The 24,328-nt window shown below is 40.4% G+C and overlaps 1 protein-coding gene across 1 annotated transcript in view; it reads right to left on the bottom strand.

The window, feature by feature from the left end:
• The window catches only part of col5a2a (collagen, type V, alpha 2a), a 92,353-nt gene that overhangs the window by 9,369 nt on the left and 58,656 nt on the right, over nucleotides 1-24,328 (bottom strand). Inside the window, exons 8-48 of the mRNA XM_055150396.1 lie at nucleotides 23,145-23,216; nucleotides 23,019-23,063; nucleotides 20,665-20,718; nucleotides 20,493-20,546; nucleotides 18,331-18,384; nucleotides 18,205-18,258; nucleotides 18,068-18,121; nucleotides 17,772-17,816; nucleotides 17,627-17,680; nucleotides 16,769-16,813; nucleotides 16,627-16,680; nucleotides 16,436-16,534; nucleotides 15,291-15,335; nucleotides 15,096-15,194; nucleotides 14,536-14,589; nucleotides 14,295-14,402; nucleotides 11,636-11,689; nucleotides 10,562-10,660; nucleotides 10,430-10,483; nucleotides 9,838-9,936; nucleotides 8,760-8,813; nucleotides 8,623-8,676; nucleotides 8,333-8,386; nucleotides 8,202-8,255; nucleotides 8,073-8,117; nucleotides 7,907-8,005; nucleotides 6,608-6,715; nucleotides 6,111-6,164; nucleotides 5,947-6,000; nucleotides 5,774-5,827; nucleotides 5,377-5,430; nucleotides 5,120-5,227; nucleotides 4,662-4,715; nucleotides 4,488-4,541; nucleotides 4,239-4,400; nucleotides 2,287-2,394; nucleotides 2,096-2,203; nucleotides 617-670; nucleotides 430-537; nucleotides 219-272; nucleotides 16-123 (exon numbers count right to left, since the gene is read on the bottom strand). Of these exons, the coding sequence (XP_055006371.1) occupies nucleotides 16-123; nucleotides 219-272; nucleotides 430-537; nucleotides 617-670; nucleotides 2,096-2,203; nucleotides 2,287-2,394; nucleotides 4,239-4,400; nucleotides 4,488-4,541; nucleotides 4,662-4,715; nucleotides 5,120-5,227; nucleotides 5,377-5,430; nucleotides 5,774-5,827; nucleotides 5,947-6,000; nucleotides 6,111-6,164; nucleotides 6,608-6,715; nucleotides 7,907-8,005; nucleotides 8,073-8,117; nucleotides 8,202-8,255; nucleotides 8,333-8,386; nucleotides 8,623-8,676; nucleotides 8,760-8,813; nucleotides 9,838-9,936; nucleotides 10,430-10,483; nucleotides 10,562-10,660; nucleotides 11,636-11,689; nucleotides 14,295-14,402; nucleotides 14,536-14,589; nucleotides 15,096-15,194; nucleotides 15,291-15,335; nucleotides 16,436-16,534; nucleotides 16,627-16,680; nucleotides 16,769-16,813; nucleotides 17,627-17,680; nucleotides 17,772-17,816; nucleotides 18,068-18,121; nucleotides 18,205-18,258; nucleotides 18,331-18,384; nucleotides 20,493-20,546; nucleotides 20,665-20,718; nucleotides 23,019-23,063; nucleotides 23,145-23,216 (2,898 nt within the window). The remainder of the gene's footprint in view (nucleotides 1-15; nucleotides 124-218; nucleotides 273-429; nucleotides 538-616; nucleotides 671-2,095; nucleotides 2,204-2,286; nucleotides 2,395-4,238; nucleotides 4,401-4,487; nucleotides 4,542-4,661; nucleotides 4,716-5,119; nucleotides 5,228-5,376; nucleotides 5,431-5,773; nucleotides 5,828-5,946; nucleotides 6,001-6,110; nucleotides 6,165-6,607; nucleotides 6,716-7,906; nucleotides 8,006-8,072; nucleotides 8,118-8,201; nucleotides 8,256-8,332; nucleotides 8,387-8,622; nucleotides 8,677-8,759; nucleotides 8,814-9,837; nucleotides 9,937-10,429; nucleotides 10,484-10,561; nucleotides 10,661-11,635; nucleotides 11,690-14,294; nucleotides 14,403-14,535; nucleotides 14,590-15,095; nucleotides 15,195-15,290; nucleotides 15,336-16,435; nucleotides 16,535-16,626; nucleotides 16,681-16,768; nucleotides 16,814-17,626; nucleotides 17,681-17,771; nucleotides 17,817-18,067; nucleotides 18,122-18,204; nucleotides 18,259-18,330; nucleotides 18,385-20,492; nucleotides 20,547-20,664; nucleotides 20,719-23,018; nucleotides 23,064-23,144; nucleotides 23,217-24,328) is intronic.

Genomic DNA, 24,328 nt, shown 5'->3' with positions numbered 1-24,328 from the left:
CAGTATGTGACTCACAGGAGGTCCGGGCAGACCCTGGAGTCCAGTGAATCCTCGGTGACCCTTCTGTCCTCTCTCTCCATGATCTCCCAGGTCTCCTTTATCTCCTCTAGGTCCTTGAGGTCCCTAGAAACAAAAATAAAAAAACAACAGATTTCACAGTTTATGACTAAATTAAACCTACATTCTGCTCTACATGATGCTGCAGTACCACTTCTTACCCCTAGGCCTCTCTTTCCGGCTGCTCCTGGGGGTCCCACTGGTCCTCTTGAACCCTGCACAGACACGTGGGTTAGAGAAACACTGCTTGTAACATTCAGAACCTTTTATAACATGGATATAAAAGTAAATTCTGGATTATCATAAGAAAAGGTTTTGGCGTAAATATTAAACATGGACTAAACCAACACCAGATCAATGAAGTGTACTCACGGCATCTCCCCGTTTCCCGGCCGGTCCTGGAGATCCGACCGGTCCTGCGGGTCCTGGGAGTCCCTGAGGTCCCACCAGCCCCTCTGCGCCCGGGTCTCCTCTGTCGCCCTGGACACAGCGTCACATGTTTACTGAGGATTTACACATTTTATGACGATTGTTATGATCCTCTGTGCGCTCCACTCACCCTCTGTCCCATGAGGCCATCTTTGCCTGGAGGACCGTCAGAACCAGCAGGGCCCTGGAACAGAACAGCGTCAACGTCAGGTTTGGACTAAGTCAGAATTAGTTCAAGTCTGTGTTTGTTTGAGTCAGAGTTTGCATAAGTCTTAAAGTAAACATATGATGCATTCTTGTGGCTTTAATTCCAATTTAAACATCACACTGGCACCTCTATTTAACATATTCTAACTGAAAATAACGTCTAACTGCACCTCAGTTTTTAATGAGATATGTAGCCATTTACACATTTAAAAAAAAATATAAGACCAGAATTATAGAGAAATATAAAGAAATACAATGAATCATATTTTACCCCATGGAACTTACAGAATAACTGTAACCCTCAATTATATTTATATACCGTATTTTCTGCACCATAGGGCGCGCTCTTAAGCCTCCAACACCCACAAACCCGTAGACACACTCATCACTCCACGCCGACAAGGAACGGAACGGAGGAACGAATCGAAAAAGCGAGTGCAATGTGCCACTTCTAGACACGACTGAACAACTGAGTCCGGTCCCAGACAGCACCCTCCCTCCCCTGCGCCTTATAATCCAGAGCGCACTATAGCGTAATATGATGTATGATTATGTTAACTGATTGAAGAAAATAAACCAACTAAATAACTAACTAACTAGCCACTGGAGCGCCCTCTCCTGTCAGCAGTGGGAATGAAGAATGACAAAATAAATGAAGTCATTACGTTCATGAGCACAATTTAACTCAGTATGGTGATTTTTACCTTTGACGCAACAATCCCGAAAATAAATAAATAAATAAAACGGAGAGATTTCTGAGGCTCAGAGAAAACAACCTCATAAACAGGATGAATGAAAAATACAACTGCAGGTATGTTTTTGATCAGGGAACATGGTTACAACATATTTAAAAGCTAAAGTAAATATACGATCATAAACGATACATTTTGTGCCTAGATTAACATTATTATTAGTTTGTACGACCATAAACGAAAATATGTTTCTGCATGTATGTATATGTGTGTTATGCATATGTGTGTATAAATATTTATATTGAGTATATGTACTGGATATCTATGATGCGTATATGTATGTATGTATGTATGTATGTGTAGATATGTTTTTTATATATGTGGGTATATTTTTGCAAATGACAGGTAAGCACTCCAAGCATATAAAAAAAAAAAAAAAAAAAAAGTGAACCACTCTATTGTGTAAAACAGTTGGGGTAGGACTCCATAAGTTTTTTTTTAAACTTCATCCTCCTCCTTTTAAGCACCAGGTCCCAAATATGTCATGTCCATATCACTATTTTTGTTATTGTTTTTGAATCATGTTGTACCTGGCTCAAATAAATAAATAAATAAATAAATGAATGTAGGACATACAGTATTATGCAATATTTACTTAAGTCTGAGTTTGTTCAAGTCAGACTTAGTTTGAATCTTGGTTCTGGACTTACATCTGGACCAGGATCTCCTCGGGGTCCGTTCGCTCCCTGCGTTCCCACTGGACCAGATGGACCTTTCTCTCCGGGTGCGCCTGAGGATCCCTGCTTTCCTGGAGGACCCTAAAACCAAATGTACATCTTCAGTGCACTGCTCTGACTGATAAAATGAGTGATAATAATGTTACTTCAAATCAGTGACTCACAGCAGGTCCGGGCAGGCCGGGCATGCCCCTCTCTCCTCTCTGGCCGGGCAGACCCACAATGCCCCTCTGTCCGGTGGTACCAGCAGGACCTGGAGGACCATCAGGGCCCTGGAACACAAACACAAGCACTCAGACACAGACCACACTGTAGATTATTATTGTTATCTCTCATTCATCCAGATGGGCCCATAGCAACAGACAAAGGAATTTGGTCAAGTGGACAAAGGTTTTAAGAGCGAATACATTTTACTGCTCATCATAAGTTTCTTCAGTTGTGACAGAGCTCAGTGAGTCTCTGTCATGTGTCTGTCTGAGGGGCGGAGCAACGTACAGTGAAACTAAGGCCACGTTCACATTGCAGCCTGAAGTGACCCAAATCCGATTGTTTGGCCTCTATGCTCCTGTATCTGATCTTTTAATGACAGTCTGAACAACACAGAGCTGATTTTTTTCAAATGTGAATCAGGCCACTTGGATATGTGCTCGGGATGTAACAATAACCAAAGTATTGTGATATTGTATCATCAAAGTTCTCACAATAATATCGTGGACCATCAAAGTATATGAGAAAGTTTATTTCAGAGGGAACTACAGAGACCATGATCCTTTGCTCCATTGCAGTGCAGACTACAAGAAGAAATAACAGTTCTAAGCGCTTTTATGTTTTAGTTTTTTTTGTTGTTGTTGTTGTTGTTTTTGTTTTGTTTTTTAGATTAAGTCTTGTCAAGGCATTTTAAGAGGAAAAAGTAGCATATTAACAGTTTTTTTAGCCTAAATATACCATGAGATGTACATTGTGAAAATATCATACCAAGAGATTTGGATATTGTTACATCTCTAATCGTGAGTCTCCCCAACATATCGTGAGCTTTCCCAAGATATCGTAATAAATATCTTATCATGAGATTCATACTGTGACGATATCATATCGTGAGACTTGGATATCGTTACACACCATATTTTGTGCTCCTAAAACCGATACATATCTGATCTTTTGACATGCGACTTCAGTCTGAACGGTCAGGTCACATTCATCCCACCTACACGTCAGGCTCAGAGTCTCGTCAGTGGAGGGAAAGTGAGGTTAGAGAGTTCATTCATATTTGGGGGGATCGCTGTATTCAGGTCAAACTGGAGGAGTCTTATCGGAACCGAGCGGTTTTTGAAATGATTGTCAAAGAAATGTCCAAGAGCAGCTACAGACGTCCTGACTCCAGTGTCAACGAAAAATAAAGAGCCTATAAAGATAAAGACTCAAACAAACGAAGCGGGCGTGGAATTGTAGCCGGTCCATTTTACCAAGAACTGGACTGGATTTTGGGAGACAAGCCCAGAGTTTAGACGACTTCAGTAAACACTGAGCTTTGTGTGTGACGTCGTCGTGTCTTCCAGTGCTCACGTAGGACGCTTTTGGAACGCTTAAAGTTCACACTGGAGATCACACACAAGTCACATTTAACTGGAAATGTGAATTGAAGTAACCTACCACACCCCGGTTGTTTACAGTAAGGAGCATTTGTTATTAGTTAAGTTGACTTGGATCAGTTGTTCAAACATTCTCCCGGGTCACCAGGGGGTCAGACGGAGCAGCTCTGTAGTTTGGGTGATGGATTTCTGGAGATTTGATTGGAAAGAAACCGGGTAGAGGGAAATGTTTTCTGCATTTGTGGAGGGAAAGATGTCTGTACTTTCCCATCTGTGTCTTAAATGATTAATTTTCTCTCAAATGGATTTAACTTAATTTTGTTTTGTTGTTCTGCTGTTGTGACTCGTCGACCCATCAGATGCAAATATTCATCATGACGTTCCAACTTTTCCTGATCACTTTCATCGAGAGCCGTTCCAGACTGATATGAATGCTACTCATATCAGTCTGGTGTTAGTGAAGCGTATCGAGTTCTATTTTCAGATTTTCTTTTATCATAAACTTCAGAAGTCTTTTAAGAGCTCACCGTGGGCCCGTCCTCTCCAGAGTCGCCCTTGTCTCCGGGGGTGCCTGGGGGTCCTGGGGGTCCTCTCTCTCCCTGTCGGCCCTGAGCTCCGTGGTCTCCGCGCAGACCGGCTGGACCCTCTTTACCGGGAGGTCCTAGGGGTCCGGCCTCTCCCAGCGGGCCCTGATTGGACAGGAGCAGGTCGTGTGATCAGTACAGACACATGTATGACTGCAGATGAGAAGGTGTGTTAGAAGGTGTGTTACTCACAGGAGGACCAGGGGCACCCACTCTCCCAGCTGGCCCCGGGTAACCGCTCGAACCCTGAAGAAGAAAAGAAAGAAAGCTCACTTAGCGTTGAAACTGACAGCACAATTATTAACAACATCACTCTAACATTTACTCTAACATTTACACAAGTTTACAGTTTAAAGGAGCACTCACTGGAGGTCCTTGAGTTCCTCTTCCTCCTTTCAGTCCGGCCACACCCACTGGACCCTGGACACATCGCACAGTTGTCAGTGATGTTATAATCATCATATAAAAGCTTTGTAAACAAATACATTCAAATTTCTTTTTAGGTTTTACTGGACAAATTGACAAAACTAAAACACAAAGAAGTACAAAAAGTAAAAAAAATCACATGAGAAAAACTGTTTTGGAAATTGTTTTGTTTATAAAATTTGCTATACAAATAAAGTTGGATTGTATTGGATTCAATTCAAAAATAGCGGCTGATTTTTTGTTAGAACGTCTTAAAAGTCATTAGCATTTATATCTAATGTCACTTAATTATAAAAGATGTGGTTGACTTCATTTAGCCTCAGTCAACTTCATTCCGTTTGAATATACGTTGTTGACATGGCATTTATAAAGTCTTTCTTTATTTCACTCAGACTCACTGGAGGTCCGTGAGCTCCGGCCTGTCCTTGAGGTCCTGGTGATCCAGCGTCTCCCTTCTGACCGGGCTCTCCAGGCTCTCCCTTCACTCCAGGCTGACCGTCTGGGCCCTGGGCATGAGATGGACAGAGAAGCACAGGTTTATGTTACAGTAAACACATGTGCACAGTGTATTTGTATGAGAGTCAGTTTGGTCAGTGCTCCTGACACTCTTCATGTTATAGATCACACTGAGTCGGTGATGGTCAGAGTTACTCACAGGAGGTCCAGCAAATCCAACAGCACCGATGGGACCAGGGTCTCCTCTCGACCCCTGCAGCAGGAAAAAGGAAGCAGAACTTTAAAACTGAAGCAGTTTTCAATGACACTTCATAGAAACTAAAAAAAGCAATACAAATATCAGGCTTCTGAACGTGCCTGTATTTATATCCACACAACAGCAGCAAGAACTGAGACTGAACCTCCAACCTTTGAGGTGAACATTCTCACCACTGAGCCAGTGTCCATCCAATTATTATTATTATTATTATTATTATTATTATTATTATTATTATTATTATTATTATTATTATTATTATTATTATATTTGAGTCAAATAAACTTGATTTTGCATGAATGCACAGGAACATAGAGTCTTGTAAAAAGAGATTACTCACTGGAACGCCTCTGGATCCTGGAGGTCCATGGGGTCCTTTAGGTCCTGGTTCACCCTACAACAGATCACACTTATGAGTTTAGGTTTCATTTCTGTGTTTCATTATTTCACTTGCAAATGTCTAAGATAGTTTGATTACAAACAGAAAAAAAATGTATAAAACATATACCATACCTTTTCTCCGCTTGGTCCTGCAGGTCCGGCTGGTCCCACAGGCCCTGGGGCTCCCTGTTGGACACATACACATCAGATATGTGACTCCAGCACAGTGTAAAATAAAAACAACATATATAGGAGTTTGTGTGAAGGTGTGAAGGTGTGAAGGTGAAGTGACTTACTCTGGCTCCATCGTTTCCTGGCGTTCCCTCTGATCCTTTCTCTCCAATCGCTCCCTGAAACAAAACGAGAAAGTGAAATGAGTTTTCAGACTACAGCAGCTGCGGCGACAGGACACAGAAGACTGACTGCAAAAAGACAGCTGCAAGAAACCAAATCAATTCACTCAAATGTCTGTGAAATGAAGATGAGGTAGAAGTGGTTTCATTTATGGAATAAAATACTGTACGGAGTCGCACATGTGGGAGAATCTGGAAACTTGCTCGTATTTTCAAGGTTATGAATTCAAGAAAGCTGCAGTTTCATTTCACATTTCTATACTATCTCTGACTACAACCACGTCACAAAACACAAAACAGAGTGATTTCAGCAGCCACGTGTTACTACAAAAGCAACCGACACCAACACACAGCTGTACTACTTCACTTATGTCTTCTGTATTATATAAGCAAAGTATTATTACCACAACTCACTCATTTTCAGAGTAAAACAAACGTACCCGGTCTCCTTTGGGTCCTGGTGGTCCCGAGATGCCTCTCTCTCCGGGCATTCCCTGTAAACCTAGAGGACCTGCATCTCCCACTGTGCCTGGGGGTCCTGGACTGCCCTGGAGGAGGGACACGAGACATAAGGTTAATAAAGGTCACTGTTATGGTGTAGAATTTGACATGGGCATGTTCGTCTTTGTGCCAGTTTTTTGTTTCGTGTTTTTCGACATGAACCAGAAACCAGGTCAACAAATCTGTGATTTGACAGTGACACAACAAACTCCAGCTGAGAATAAGGGCCTTCTCCAGCTCAGTTTAAACTACAGAGACTCTGAACTCTACCTACATCCACCTGAAAGCTCACCAACATATTACATCACAGCTTTAATTCGGAATAAAAATGAATTCCGCTTAAAAAAAAAGACCATGTAAACAATTCCTAATGATTATTCAGAATTAAACTTGTTCAGAATTAAACTTAAGTGCGTGGTTTATTCAGATTTTAAAGCCAAATTAATTTATTCCTCGATCATGTAAACATTTATTCCGCTGAAAAATATTGCCGGTTGTTCGCATGCTCGTCGGGTCGCCCTTCTGACGCAACGACGCACAGCAAGATGGCGACCGGAGCAAACTTTTACATTTTTTTTTTATAAGTACGCTGGAAGAAGAGCGTTCGTCCACGTCTCTTTGGATTTGCGAGCGGGATGCAGGAGTGGGCTAAGGTAGAGCAGCTGTTGACTCAGTTTGTCTTCTTCCTCCTTTCTCCGACCTTCCCGTCTCCTCCTCAGCTGACAGACGTAAGTTTGGATCATGTTTGTGTCCGTGGCATAACAACAAACCAAGATGATAAAAAAAAAGCCGGTAGCAGATGAAGTGTGTGTTTTCTTCAGGTCAACGTATATACATTCATGTGCGTGTCCAATCAGAAACTGCCTGACTCCCCGACGTTGAGCAGAATTAAATAAAACCGATTTAATGTGTTTTCCATGTAAACCTTAATTTGCAATGATTATTTCCATGTAAACTCGAAGGAGAATAATTTAATTCCAAGGCAAAGGAGAAATTCAGTTTGTCGACTGGACTAAAGTTGATTTGGTCGAATACGTCATTTCTTCATTTTTGGGAACTGTGACACACTGAATTTCTCCTTAGTCATGGATTCTACCTGGACGACTGAGGGATTTTTCACACAAATTAAATTCAAAACTATTTAAGTCATAATAATGAATTCGGAATTGAAACCATCATGTAAACGTGGACTCTGTATCACCAAAGACATGTGATAGTCAACAGTTTTGCACACGTACCTTAGGCCCGTCTGGACCGGGCGCTCCGGGGATACCCTTGGGTCCCTGTAGTCCGGTTGGTCCCAGCTCTCCTCTCTCCCCTGGGATCCCTCTCTCTCCCTGTGGGTGAGCTTCAGTCAGTCTAAAGTAAATTCTAAACTTTATATAAAAGACAAACCCTACTCACCCTTGGTCCGACTTGTCCGACGGGACCCAGCTCTCCGGGAATGCCCTGGGACCACACGCAGGTTTGTCAGTCAGAAAAAAACTACACATGATGAATAATGTTTGATTCTGTTATGTTTAAGTGGCTCACCAGATCTCCAGGTTTACCAGGCTCTCCAGGAGGGCCTTGGTTTCCGGGCAAACCCTAAAAGTGTAAAAGGCATCAACACAAATGTACCACAAAATAAAAGGAATATTTATTTTAGTGTAAAAATGACAAACCTGGAATCCAGTGACTCCTGGGGGTCCCTGCTCTCCTCTCTCTCCTGCAGAGCCCTGAAACACACAGTCAGAGCTTTCGAATCATCAGGGATCATTAAGTGTGTCTGAACCCCTCTGAGATCTGCTGAGTCATGTCTGTGTCGCAGCCCTGGGGCACACTGACAGATGACCACTGATCACACTAATACATGAGGCGTGTCCAGCTCAAGGACACAAGGACAGCAGGGCCCCAGATGCTCCTGACAGGGACAGAAACAGAAAAAAAAATCCTAAATGTGAGTGATACTTACAGGAGGTCCTGGGGGTCCGGCTGGTCCCACCTCTCCGTCTTTACCCGGGGGTCCCTGAGGACAGGAGCAGCTCAGAATCAAAACTCAATCAACAAAATATCAACCACAAAGTGTCACTGTGTGAATCCAGCACTCACCCTCTGACCCGGCACTCCAGCTGAGCCCTGCTCCCCTGTCTTCCCTGGGTCACCCTGTCAGAGGAAGTACAGTTAATAATACATATGGTAGTAGTAGTATAGATAGTATAGTACAGTAAGTATAATTCTGTCTTTATTAACAGCACAAAGTATCTGGTTCATACAAGTTTTCTCATATTCCGTATTTGTTGGATTATAAGTGGCACTTTTTTCATGGTTTGTTTGTTTCCTGCAACTTATACTCTACTGTGACTTATATATTCAAATGTTCACAGTGAAGTGGTGAGAGGTTCTAGTCTTGTGTGTGAGTATCTGCTGCTCCTGTTCCTCCTGCACCACTGTCACTTCACTCTACTGCACATGTCTCCTGCAGAAAGAGCCTCTGTTCTGTCTGTATCATGTCAGTCGATCGCACCATTACTTCTGCACCACTGAACAATTTAACATTTAAACAAACTTATAAAGACGACTGAGAAAACTGAACACAAATGAACCCAAAAAGAAAATCAGATTTTGCAGATTACAAACTGCAAGTTGTGAAATCTGCAGCAGAAAACGATAGTCGAGCAACAGAAAGAAAGTTTGGAGTGAGCGAGAAACTTGTGACACTGGGAGGATGCACCATGAAACTTTCCTGAAGTCACTGGATGGATGGACAAAGTCTGGACTTCAGTGACACTGAAACCATCCTGTCGAGATTCAGAAAGACCCGAATAATTCTAACTGGAACTGATGCTGAGTCTGACGACAGCGACACAGAAGAGGAAGCGACGCTCTGTTTACCTCCGGAGGTCGAGGACGAGTTGTTCAGAAGTGACACCGAGGATGAAGAATTGAATGGATTTAGTGATTTGGAGTGAGATGAGAGTTTGTTAAACTTGTTCTGTTCTGTTGTTTATGTTATAGTTTATCTGAAGAACTGTTCATATGTGACGTTCTCTGTTCTGTTGTTTTTATTACTAGAACTTGACTTATATATGTTTTTTCTTCTTCATTACGCATTTTTTGGCTGGTGCAACTTATAGTCCAGAGCAATTTATAGTCCGAAAAATATGGTATTCAGAATAGAGGTTCTTACAGCAAATCCTTTGGGTCCTGGAGCTCCCATGGTTCCAGCTGGACCTCTGTTCCCAATGGATCCGGCTGGACCAGGACGACCGTCTTCACCTGGAGCTCCCTGTGACCCACACAGACAATTGTCAGTCCAAATGGATCTAAACCAGGACTAAACAAACACTAAACCAGGTCTAAACCAAGACTAAACCAGGACTAAACCAGGACTAACCCAGGAATAAACCAGGACTAACCCAGGACTAAACTAGGACTAAACCAGGGCTAAACCAGGACTAAACCAGGACTAAACCAGACTAAACCAGGGACTAAACCAGGGCTAAACCAGGACTAAACCAGGACTAAACCAGATCTAAACCAAACCAGGCCTAAACCAGGACTAAATTAGATCTAAACCAAGACTAAACCAGGACTAAATTAGATCTAAACCAAGACTAAACCAGGACTAACCCAGATCTAAACCACGACTAACCTAGGACTAACCCAGGACTAAACCAGGACTAAACCAGATCTAAACCAGAACTAAACCAGATCTAACCCAGGACTAAACCATACAATTACACTCACACTTTGACAGACTGTATTGTATTTTAACTCACCAGTGGACCCGGTTTGCCCTCAGCTCCTTGCACTCCAGGCGTTCCAGTCAAGCCCTTTCAAAATAAAACACATTATATAGTTTTATTGTGAAATCTTGAACATTTAATTCCACAAGTGTTGGCTCCTCTTACCCTGGCACCAGGAAGTCCAGGCTCTCCAGTGCGACCAGGGTCTCCCAGAGCACCTTTAGGACCTGGAGGACCCGAGACACCCCGATCTCCCTGCGCTCCCTGTGGGTACGAAAAGAAAGTTTAACTGGAGGAATATTTGGGGAATACTGAAGGAATACTGGAAGATAATGGAGGAATACTGTAGGAATACTGTAGGAATACTGGAAGATAAAGGAGGAATACTGGATGAATATTGGAGGAATAATGGAGGATACTTGAGGAACAGTGGAGGATACTGTAGGAATACTGTAGGAATATTGGTGCAATACTGGGGAATACAGGAGGAATACTGGAGGAACATTGGAGGAATACTGTGGGATACTGCTGGAATACTTGAGGGATACTGGAGGATACTGTAGGGATGCTGTAGGAATATTGGTGCAATACTGGGGGATACTGGAAGAATACTGGAATAATACTGGAGGAATATTGGGTGAATACTGTGGGATACTGCTGGAATACTGGAGGAATACTGGAATAATACTGGTGGAATACTGGAAGAATACTGAAGGACTACTGGTGGAATACTGGTGGAATACTGGTAGATAATACTGGAGGAATACTGGCTGAAATACTGGTGGAATACTGGAAGAATACTGTGGGATACTGCTGGAATACTGCAGGAATACTGGAGGATACTGTAGGGATACTGAAATGTTTGAGGAATACTGGTATATATGGAAGCATACTGGAAGAATAGAGGAAGAATACTGGAGGAATGCTGGAAGAATATTGGAGGGATACTGAAAGATACTTTATGAATACAGGAACAATGTTGGAGGAATAGTGGCGGAATACTGAAGGAATACTGAAGGAATATTGGAAGAATACTGGAGGATACTGTAAGAATACAGTAGGAATTTTGGAGCAATACTGGGGAAAACTGGTGGAATACTGGAGGAATAATGGAAGATTTTGTAGGAATACTGTAGGAATATTGGAGGAATACTGGGGGATTCTGGGGGAATGCTGAAGAAATACTGGAGGACAGTGGTAAATAGTATCATTTGTATGAATCTAGTGAGGGGTTCATACCTTTGGTCCAGGCAGTCCATCAGCTCCCGGGAATCCTCTGTTACCAGGAGGTCCCTGAAATATACAACTCCAATTAGATGTTGATATGTTCTACTTCCTGAACTGTCTCTGTGTTTATTTCTTGAGAAGAGTCATTTGTTTTTGCACCTGGAACAAATACCAGCACTGTCTCTCGTGACCCGTTTGTGTAAACCTTGTCTGTAAATGTGATTAAACTAAAACTAAACTAAAGAGTAAGAGTAATACACTTTATTATCCCTGTAGAATAATTAGTTCTCTGCATTTAACTCATAATGTAGGGTCCGTTTTTGTACTTACACTAGGGTTGGGTGGTATCAGTTTCATCACGGTCATAAAAAAATAAATGAATAAATACATTTTTTAAAAATTCAGTGCATAAGGACCTAATAATGTCATTTATTGATACCTAAATTTGTTTGCTCAACACAAATGAAGGTGTTGTTTTATTTTAATGTTATCGCGATTTAAAACTAATAGTGTCTATAATGTTTCTTTTAACTGCGTGGGTTCGATTAGTTTCCTTCCGTCACGTGACAGCTCAAGACAAAATGGCAAGTCCGGTCGCAAGTGAGTTGGTTCCCCCACAAAAAATAAAAATAATAGTACTTCTGCAATTTGGCAGCATTTTGGCTTCAGGCTGAGTGACAGTATCCTGATTCATCAGCCGGTTTCACCTCACAGTGTTAGAATTTGTTCACTCAACAGTAGGCGGGTACTTTTTATCATTTAACCAATCGCTGCTGTTTGGTTGTCACGTATGTAATGCACCGCTAACGGGGCTAACTGGAATATTAAGCTTTTCCCAAATCCCGTAGGAAGAAGGACAATAACGTCTTTCCCTTTGATGAAATTCACTAACATTGTTTTTATTCCGGCTTTAAATCCTCGATCTCTGGAATCGTTGACAACACAGAATATATGTCTCTTCGCTGATTGGCTGGTCTCTGAACTTGCACTTCCAGGGTTTTTCGAAGTGTCTAGTGTATTCTGATTCCTGACCTAGTTGCTGGACAGAAATGAAATTGAGCAGAGGCAGGTGTGACGGGACAGCCAGTAAATGCTGACAAGGCTGTATGCAAAATATGTACGAAGACGACGGTAAATAAACCAACTGAGCATGCCTGTTGCAATCTCAGGATACGATGTAGCCTATAGCCTATATTTTCATTACTGCATTTGTTATTTATATTTCTTTTATTATTAGTGTTTTCATTATTATAAGTTCTGTTGATAAGAGTGCAAAATGCTATAGGTCTGTGTTTTAATTTAGACTCATTGATTTGTGTTGATTAAGTTGAAGTGCACTTTAGCTCCTTGTACAGTTTGTTGTTATTTTATTATGATCCATTAAGTGTTACATTTGCACTTTAAACATGTTGATAAAAGTTGTAAATGGTGTACATGTTTTGCTGATACTTTTCAATATGTTTGGCAAATATAATGCTTGCTATTCTGTTTCTGAATGTTACAGGCGCAAGTTACAAAATAATTAGTAACAATAATACCATATATCCTGGTAAAATGCTGAGAAGGTTTAACGGTATGAAAATTTTAGATACCGCCCAACCCTAACTTACACTTTTCCAAAATAAACTGAGACTAATTGCAGAACTAAACCAGAACTAAACCAGGACTAAACCAAATCAAATCAAGCGTGAAACCGTTAGAGTCAGGTGTGTCAAACTCATTTTGGTCCAGGGGCCGTATCCAACCTACTTTGATCCCAAAGGGGCCGGATCAGAAAATTCATGTCATATAAACCCCAAAAATAACAATAAGTTGAAATATTTGTGCAGAGAAACACAAATCTATTACAGAAATCTTTTTTAATTGAAGAACTCTTTCTTTGACAAAATATTATATTATGAACAACCTGAAATTTTAAGAAAAATGCAATTTCAACACAGTGTTTTAACATGAACTTGTATGTAAATAGGAATAAGTCAATTTTTCTTGGAAAATCCTGCACTCGGCTCCACTTTTCTCATGGTGGACATTTTGTTGATGAGGGTGTCACAGTCAAGAGTCAAAACGATCGTCCTTTAAGAGCGTTTGGAAAGAGGCAAGTCTTCATTTGTGCTGCTCTGGTGGGAGGGGCCACGTACAGAGGCACATTACCAATATTTTAATAGCATTTATAATTAAAATAAGCCAATGATGTTCATTTTGTCTTCTTATATACTTTAACTTCTTAGGTTCTTTTTAACACTTTACTGCACTGTCTTTAAAAAGAACCTAAGAAGTTAAAGTATAATTAAAATATTTTAGTAGAAAATCAGCCGAGGGCCAGATTAAAGGTCTTGGAGGGCCGGATCTGGACCCCGGGCCGTATGTTTGACACCCCTGCCTTAGAGTGTCTAAACTATGGTCCAGAGTCCAAATGCAGCCCTCAGAGCAATTTTTGGTTTATATGAGCATAAACAGAACAGTTTTATTGAAATTTGATACTAATTTGAGTAATTCTACCACTGTAAACTCAATAATTTCAAATCATATTGTGACACAAAACTCAAATTAATGGACTAGTAAACCAGAAGTAGATTTTAAAGGACGATTAATTAACTTGGGCATCAAATTTTGGACTTTCTTAATGTAAGAATACAGACACTGCCCCCTGGTGGTGATGGGAGACACTCACCCTCTCTCCCACAGGTCCGGGTGGTCCAATAGCTCCAGAGTCTCCTCGGGGTCCTCTCTTTCCCTCTTCACCCTGAGGTCCGAGGATGCCCTGAGAGCCGGGGGGACCCTACGGTGACACACATACGCACAGACTTTGTAATAATCACAAATCTACTGACAGTTTTCAGTCATGTGATGTTCTTGAAAACAGTTCTGATCCGACAGGACTTGTAGTTTTATCAGACGGGTGTTGATCTTACCGGTTCTCCCTTTGGTCCTGCCTCTCCTTTGAATCCAGGGACTCCAACGTCTCCCTGAAACAAGCAACAGAATGAGTCAGGACAGCACAAACTATAACTGGGACTGAACCTGGACCAAACCTGGACTAAACCTGGACTAAACCTGAGCTAGAACATGACCCACCCCGGACTAGAACAGAACTAGAACAAAGACAAAAACAGGTCTACATCAGGACTAAACCAGAACCAAACCCAAGTGTGAATCCAGCTTTTGTACATTTACCAGCTGTCCTGTGATACCTGGAACTAAAACTGGACTAGAACCAGACTAAACCAGGACTAGATCCAGACTAAACCAGGACTAGAATCAGACTAAACCAGGACTAGATCCAGACTAAACCAGGACTAGACCAAGACTAAAGCAGGACTAGACCAAGACTAAACCAGGACTAGAACCAGACTAAAGCAGGAATAGAACAAAACTAAACCAGGACTAGACCAAGACTAAACCAGGACTAGAAACCAGACTAAACCAGGACTAGAAACAGACTCAACCAGGACTAGAACAAGTCGATATTTACCAGTTGTCCCTTGATACCCGGCTGCCCGGTGCTGCCTTGAGGTCCAGGAGGTCCGGAGGGTCCTGGATGACCAGCGCCTCCTTGAGGACCGATGTTACCCTACAGGAGAAGAACAGGGGTCAGGTCAGAGAGTATTTACAGTAAATGTATACGTAAATGTACGTGTATGTGTATGTGAGGTATAGAGGTGCTCACCACTGGTCCTTTGGGTCCTGGGCCTCCATCTCCTCCTGCGGGGCCCTAAACACACGGTTTTGGACTTAGATATTTAAACAGAACTTTTGATAACACATTGTTCATTTACTGTTGTAGCCACAGCTGCCCCTCCCAATACCAACATTGTCTCACCACATTCATACTAAGCAAGGTGGGTGAAGTGTCTTGCCCAAGAACACAACTACAAAGCCACTACCACCCAACTGTGTGAAATAATACAAACTGCTTTTCTTGTCAGTTAAATGGTTTGAAAACATTTTAATCTAAAGGATTAGATTGAGACAGGTGGACCAGGACTAGACCAAGACAAAACCAGGACTAGAATCAGACTAAACCAGGACTAGACCAAGACTAAACCAGGACTAGAATCAGACTAAACCAGGACTAGACCAAGACTAAACTGGGACTAGAACCAGACTAAACCAGGACTAGAATCAGACCAGGGCTAAACCAAGACTAAACCAGGACTAGAACCAGACTAAACCAGGACTAGACCAAGACTAAACTAGGATTAGAACCAGACTAAACCAGGACTAGATCAAGACTAAACTAGGACTAGAACCAGACTAAACCAGGACTAGATCAAGACTAAACCAGGACTAGAACCAGACTAAACCAGGACTAGAACCAGACTAAACCAGGACTAGAACCAGACTAAACCAGGACTAGACCAAGACTAAACCAGGACTAGAACCAGACTAAACCAGGACTAGACCAAGACTAAACTAGGATTAGAACCAGACTAAACCAGGACTAGATCAAGACTAAACCAGGACTAGAACTAGACTAAACCAGGACTAAAATCAGACTAAACCAGGACTAGAACCAGACTAAACCAGGACTAGAACCAGACTAAACCAGGACTAGATCAAGACTAAACCAGGACTAGAACCAGACTAAACCAGGACTAGAACCAGACTAAACCAGGACTAGACCAAGACTAAACCAGGACTAGAACCAGACTAAACCAGGACTAGATCAGACTAAACCAGGACTAGATCCAGACTAAACCAGGACTAGAACCAGACTAAACCTAAAATTCTTGCCAACAGAAAGTATTGAAGGAAACAGGGATTTAACCACCAACTATGCTGATGAAAATGAGTCTATTAGTGGATACTTACAGCGAGTCCAGTGGGTCCTGCTCTGCCTTGGTGACCGGTCTCTCCTCTCTGTCCTTGGGGACCTTCAGGACCTCGGACTCCGGTGGGGCCTGGTTGTCCCTGGATCAAACATTTCATGATCATTCAAATAAAAGTAAATACATGTGTGATTTTGTATCTTTTGATGACACATTTTGTGCATATGGACGTACCTTCATTCCTGGAGTTCCTGGGTATCCAGGAGGACCGTTCATACCCAGTGGACCCTGTGCAACAAAACCATAAGAGTTCATTATTTTGCCACAAACTCATGCTGTGTCAGATTATACATGTTCAGATTTGACTGAGTCTCACCATTGGTCCTGGTTTGCCCATGTTTCCAGATGAACCACGTTTTCCCTGAAGAATGTAAACGTAAATGTTAAAATGATTTATTCAAACTAAATGTTCAAATGTGAAATGATAATATTCATTTACAGTGTTGGGAGTAACATGTTATAAAAGTAATGGATTAATGTAATACATTGCTTTTTGCTCTAACGCAGTAATGTTCGGCATTACATGGGGAAAAAAAATGTAATATTGTACTGGGTACAAATGTGAGTAACGCGCGTCACAAAGCTTTTTTAACCTGGATTGAAGTGGTGGGTTTTTCTTCATACAAATTCGCTAAAATCACCGCGAAATCAGTAGCGGTGAAACACCGGAGACACGCCTGTGGAGACTGTCAGGTGACCGACACAGAACCGCACGCTCCATGGGGAGAAATGCAGGTGACGCCCGAAGGCGCTTCTTAGGTCTAGTCCAAGATTAGCCCTAGTTTAGTCCTGGTTTAGTCCTGGTTAAGACCTGGATTAGACCTGGTTCAGCTCTGGTTTATTCCTGGTTTAGTCCTGGTTCAGTCCTGGTTTAGTTCTAGTTTAGTCCTGGTTCAGTTCTGTTTTAGACCTGGTTCAGTCCTGGTTTAGTCCTGGTTCAGTTGTTTTAGTCCTGGTTTAGACCTGGTTTAGTCCACATACGGCGCAAAAGTTCAGCATCTTCGCAGTTCTTTTGGTGAGAGTAACTTAAAAGTGCTGTAATAGTCATGTAATGCCTTACATTTTAAATACAGTAATATTGTAATGTAACAAATGACTTTGAAATGACAATAACAAGTCATAAATAACACATTACAGTTTTAAAGTGACAGTGATCATTTATAAAGAGACTTACCGGGATACCACCGGGTCCTGGACGACCTCTCTCTCCAGGCATACCCGCGGGGCCCTAGCACAGTACAATAAGTCAGTACGATCTATGTTTTGTGACACACATAATGAGCTTCAGATGAATGATTAGAGAAAACTATTAAACTCACCATTGGTCCTGGAGCGCCCATGGGACCAGAGGGACCTGTAGCACCCTAAGGACACAAGCATTAGCATAATATGATCATTATACTGTCAGATATTCAATAAAGGAGACATATCATTTACACTGGCTTTTAACATATTTTAAAGTTTAATCATCTACAATCTAAAAGTGTAGATCTGAAGGGAAAAACATCTACTTTTGCTGCACTTTCACTTAAAAAAAAAAAAACTGATTGAAAAGTCTGCATGGTTATTGAGAGCTGAGTGGAGATACAACAAAACGTGTCATATTTTCTCGTACCTTGGATCCGACCGTTCCCGTCTCTCCCTTCTGTCCTTGGAGTCCGCCGTGTCCCTGAAAATACGTCATTATAAAAGTTACAAGAGTGGAAAAACCTTTAAAGATCGCTCATCATTTAAGGCGCCGACTGAACTCACCCTGTGTCCTTTGAGTCCAGGAGGTCCGGGGGTGCCAGGGAATCCACGGGAACCCTGAAAGAAGATTTGATTTAGTCTTTTTTGTGAGTTTTTTTTTCAAACGTGAGAGAAGGTGGGCGTCCTCACAGGTGATCCGGGGAAGCCTCTGTCTCCGGAGTTTCCAGCTTTTCCGGCTTCACCCTGAAATCACACGAAATATCAATGTAAATAAGAAAATTATGACTTTCTTCTTCTTTAAAGCTATTGTGTAAAGATGTCACTTTTTAGTTGGGGGTCCGTCACCTTTTTGTTTCTCTGGAGATGTCATTGCTCTGCAGTAATGACATTAAACAGCTCTACCTTACATTTAGTTAATAAGCTCTATTCATGCTTACGTCACAATCCAGGAAGACATTTGGAAAGATGGGATTACAAACCCACTGATCAAACCCACTGAAGTAAATGTGATCAGCGGTAAAATAAAGATCATCTTGAACTTAGTGCCCTCATCTCTTCTAATCGCATGTACCCAGTGTGCTCAGAGCTGAAATGATAGACGCATCAAGAATCGTGGACTTCCGGTCATTGTGCAGTGCATACTGGGAAGGATTCTCCAAAAAAGTGAGCATCAAACCTCCATGTTTGTTTTCCCAGTGGGATGTGTCTATTGACAAATCCGATCTTTTCAAGTCTTTTGAACCATATCACTTTTGTTTCTGGTTCTGATATTGTCATATTTTACTTTTGGGATTCGGACATCGTAATTGTGTGGTTGTTGGATCCTAACAGTGGAAAACGGCTCGAGAAATTTGTTTGCAAACTTCATAAATGTAAAAGGGAATCAGATTCTTTTCCCAACGCAAATGAAAAATAGTGAAAGGTGAAGGTGATGGGCAGGATTGATCCACAGGAAGAACCAAAAAGGAAACATTTGACTGTTGAAATCATCGTGAGTTTGCAGCGAACATTTTGTATGTGGAGCGACAACAAAGCAGGATCCTGTTTGTTAAGTGAGAGGTACAGAAGACAAACAGACTGAGCTGCACTTTCTTGTTCTTGTGGTTTTACAGCAACATCACATCTTGGTCTCTTTGCAGTGGAAGGTGTTTCTTGGTGAACAGTTGGTGCCTTTCGCTTTTACGTTGACTTTTTAAATTCATAACCAAGACTGAGTGAAGGATCAGAATTTTGCTTTGATGTTCCACATACTAAATGTTCACTGTAAACTCAGGATGATTTAATCAGTCAAATGTTTCCTTTTTGGTTCTTCCTGTGGATCAATCCTGCCCATCACCTTCACCTTTCACTATTTTTCAATTCCGTGGGGAAAAGAAACAGTTTGAACAGAGGTTTGCAGTCACACACATCTGATTCACTTTTGCATTTATGGAGTTCGCAAACACATTTCTCGAGCCGTTTTCGCTGTTAGGATCCAACAACCACACAATTAACAATGTCCGAATCCCAAAACTAAAATATGACAATATCAGAACCAGAAACAAAAGCGACATGGTTCAAAAGACTTTGTCAATAGACACATTCCACTGGGAAAACAAACATGGCGGTTTGATGCTCACTTTTTCGAAAAATCCTTCCCAGTCTGCACTGCGCAATGACCGGAAGTCTGACATTCTTGATGCGTGTATTGTTGATGAGCCGAACATAAGGGAACACTACAATGACATGGAGATGAAGAAAACTGGGACACTTTCTCATTTTTCCTAGATTTTGTCAAACTTACTACTGCGAACAGAGCCCAGAGGAAGTTGTCATGGCATGTTTCTAAACGTCTTCCTGGTTTGTGACGTAAGTGAGGATAGGGCCTATTACAGGTGGTTTTATAGCTCAAAAATATGTGTAGAACCCCTCAGTCGTCCAGGTAGAATCCATGGCAAAGGAGAAATTCAATTTGTGAACTGGACAAACCTTTATTTATGTTGAAAACAGCTCATCCAAGTTGCTTCTGAAGAACCGAAGAAGCTGCAAAATGTTTTCAACCTAAATAAACGTTTGTCCAGTTGACAAATTGAATTTCTCCTTCGCCATAGCCAGATAAACAGGCATTCTGACTGTGAGCGGGGTCGCCTCTCCACAGATCTGACCTGTAACTTGGATCTGGTTTGTTCTCCATGAAGATAGAAAAGTTTAATGTCGTACTGTGAAACATTCCAGACAAAGCATTAACATCTCCATGGAGAAAAGTATTTGAGGGACCCTCCACCAAACTAAAAATAATCATCCAAAAATAATAATATATGTTGATCATACAGGTTAATTCAGAAAAAAAAAAAAAGTGATGTTTTGCTCACATCTTCACCAGGCTTTCCAGCTGGTCCCTCGGGTCCTCTCTGACCAGACGGCCCCTGTTACAAACACAAAACACATTGAAACACATTCACGTTCAAACTGTTTGTGTTACAATCCAGATATTATTTATTTACGTTAAGACAAAATGAAAATCATAAAAGTAAAAGGTCTCACCATGTGTCCAGGGTCACCCACATCTCCAGGAGGTCCCTGAGGTCCAGACTGACCCTACAACACAAAACAATGGATTTAGAAAAAATAATCATGTTTTTTTTTTTAATTGGATTGTTTGTTTTTCTTTTGGTTTTATTATAATAGATTGTCATTAAATATCAGTAAAACAAAATTCATGGTATTAAGTAGGAAAAAAGTGTTCAATTCCACATTAAAAACACAGAGAGGACAGATGAGTTCAAACGTTTGTGTGTTATGATCAATGAACACCTGACATGGAAATCCCATTCAGGTTAAGTCCAAATGAAATGATCCCAAGTAATATCTGTGTTACATGAGGTTATTTGCTGTATAATTCATTGATTGTTCAATATTTAATCTGCTGAACTGAAGTTTAGGGAAGTTAATCCAGTGTTCCTTTTACAGAAAAGAGCTGTAAGAGAGGTCAGTGGAAGTGGAAACAGAAACTCAACAAACAATATTTACATAATTACAGATCATGAAATTCAACAACTTGGTAGAACTTTATATTTAAAAAATTATGTACAAAGCAAATCAGCAGATCTTGCCCACAAATTTACAAAGAGAGAAAGTCATTATAATTTGAAAGCAATTGAATGGAAAAATGTGTTTCAGTTAAAGGTGTGAACCTATGGAACAGTCTAAATCAGGGCTCATCAAACTAAGGCCCGCGGGCTGACTCTGGTCCTCCACCCACTTTGATCGGCCCCCAGCCCCTCTGCCCCCACCACATGAACTGGCCCTATGAGACAATCCTCAAAAGTGTTATGGTCTATTTTTTTTTTTTTTTTACGTTTTGGCAAATAATAACACGTCTGCATCTTGTATTTTGTTGATTTTTTTCAATAAAAAAAAATGATACTGAAATGACATATTTACATTTGCCTCCGAATTTGCCGCCAAATTTTCGTCACCTGATGAAAACAGCGACAGTCGATGCATGTGCAGAGTTGTGTACTGCAGAGTTGTGTAGTGCAGAGTTGTGTACTGCAGAGTTGTGTAGAGTTGTGTAGTGTAGAGTTGTGTGGTGCAGAGTTGTGTAGAGTGTGTGGTGTAGAGTTGTGTAGTGTAGAGTTGTGTAGTGCAGAGTTGTGTACTGCAGAGTACTGTAGTGCATTTAAGGACAGCAAAATTGTGTTAAAGTTCTAAAAGTTGAGTTCCGAGTTTTCAAAGAACAGTGGACAACCAATTATTTTTTTGTTCAGTGTAAGGACCTTACAGTTTGTTCAATATGTAAAGAAAATGGGGTGGTTTTCAAAGAATATAATCTGCGTCGTCAGGGTCAAACTTTTCTGTTATACGGCCCTGACTTGACCCCGGCCCCCATCACCGTTCTGGAGCCATAATGTGACCCCCAGAGAAATAAGTTTGGTGACCTAAATGAAATTCTAAATGAAAAAATCAAAGCCTCAAAATCTAGTCAAGTGTTTAAACAAAATGTCAAGCATGAAGAGCTAAAAAAAGTACGGTAACACTTCATAATAACTACACCTTATTTAGCCTTAATAAAGTATGAAGAAAGAGTTAATTAATAATGATTCATGCTTAGTAACTACTTAATTACTACCTTAATTAGCACTTGCACTTAATTTGCCTGTGCTGTAAATAGTTACTCATAATTATTTCATACTTAAAATACTCATGGACTAACCATTTGAGCATTTATTAATGATTAATAAGCTATGAGAGAATGATTTACTAATAATACAATGCAATGATCATTCAGGCAGCTGTTATCTGTTAGTTAAGTCTTTCTGAGAGCTTTTCTAAAGTGAAGACAAATTATGCTTTATTAAGCATTTACTAAGTGTGAATCATTATTAATTAAATCTTTGTTCATTATTAATTAAGTCTTTGTTCATGCTTTATTAAGGCTAAGTAAGGTGTAGTTATTATAAAGTGTTACCAAAAGTACAAACTGTCCTTTTGTGTTAAGTATTTCACATTGTGTATGTCAAGTAAATAAATTGCTAGTTGTAATTGTTGAAGCATTAGAAATGTTTTACTTTGTGTGAAAAGGGGCAGATATTACAGGTCTAAACTTCTTTCTGCTCCTTTTCATCTACATTGAAGCATAAAACATGATTATTTTGTATTCATTTTCATGAATGAAACAAATAAAAGAATGAAAATGACTCTTTGTTGTCTTTGTTTTTTTTCTTTGTCAGATGTGAAGAGAATTGACCAAATGTGTGTAGTTGGACATTTTAATTAGGTTAGATACAAATGATAAGACTGAAATATCACTGTGATAAGAACTGTTCTACATGTATTTGAATGTTATAAGTCAAATGCATGTAGAACAAATCTTCTCACAGTTACTTTGGACTTACAGGGGATCCGTTTGGTCCTGGAGGTCCTCTGGTTCCGGCTTCTCCCTAAACAGTCAAATATTGTTTAGAATGTATTTAAAATCAAAAAATACAAATAGAATCAAATTTAAATGTACTAATACTGACTCTTGATCCACTGAGCATTCCCTGGGGTCCGGTTTTCGAGTCAAATCCTGAAGTCATGTGAGCTCCCAAACCCTGAAAGAAAAGATCAATATTAAAATGATATTAAAGTTTCTCTTGTACATACATTATATAGACCAAAATGTGAAAAGTTTTGATGTACGCATAATTTAATCAATTAAAGCTGAGTTTGCACTTCACTGTGATTGGTTAAATCCACCTGTCAATCACTCAGAGCATGACAGATACTGACCAATAGGAGAGAGAAGAAAAACGTTTGTGTTTCAGCATAGAGCTGCAAAAATGATCTATGTTCTCATGTCGTTTCCTCGTCACAAACAGACCTGGAGTTGTGTTTTGTTTCATTCACACATGTTAAACTCACAAACCTTGCATATTTAGGGTGGGTTCTTCTCTCAGGAAGTGCTCCACTGTGTTTTTAAACTGCATACACCTTCACGAGAATCATTTGGATTTAGACCTTTTTCACAACGTCCGGAAGCGCCGGGATGTAGGGTAAACATCACTTCCGGTTAATGGTTTTCTATGGCAAAATATCTGTGGAAATGTCTCACGTATTTTCCACCAGCTTCATAAATCTGCCCCATCACCAAATCTTCAACCAACAAGGTCGAAAAATGAAGAATTTATCCACAACTATCAAGGTAAGAAAGACGAAAACTTAAAGGCGAACAATGACAATGCTTTAGTGAACTACTCCTGCGCTGGAAAAAACTTTATTGAGTAGATTCAACTTGACAAGTAAAATGATCTACCAATGGAATAAGTGTGTTTTTAGATTGTGTTTCTTATTTCAACTGCAAAAAGTTTTTTTTTTTTATTATTATTTTAAGTGTAACAAGATGTATTTTCATATTTTAAGTACAAAAAGTCTTATTCCATTGGCAGATACTTTTACTTGTCAAGTGAAATTTACTTAAAAACAAACAAAACAAAAACTTTCTTAATTCAAGTCATCTGAACTTGGCTAGATTTCTTTTTTGTTTTTGCAGTGTGAGAAAAATTAACATTATAACCAAGAATAAAACTTAAGTAGTAAAAGTAATTCATTAATAAGTGACTTGTTAACTCAGACTGATTCTAGAATTAAAATAAACAATTGATTTCATGATGTAGATATGAGCATAGATAGATAGTAAGTGTGTGCAAAAATATCAAAATATTGA

This window comes from Boleophthalmus pectinirostris, unplaced genomic scaffold (genome assembly GCF_026225935.1).
Source record: "Boleophthalmus pectinirostris isolate CB_2022bp ecotype Guang Dong unplaced genomic scaffold, ASM2622593v1 HiC_scaffold_1, whole genome shotgun sequence".
Taxonomy (NCBI): Eukaryota; Metazoa; Chordata; class Actinopteri; order Gobiiformes; family Gobiidae; genus Boleophthalmus; species Boleophthalmus pectinirostris.
The sequence above is the reverse complement of the archived record's forward strand: the minus strand, read 5'-3'. Positions and strand labels throughout refer to the sequence as shown.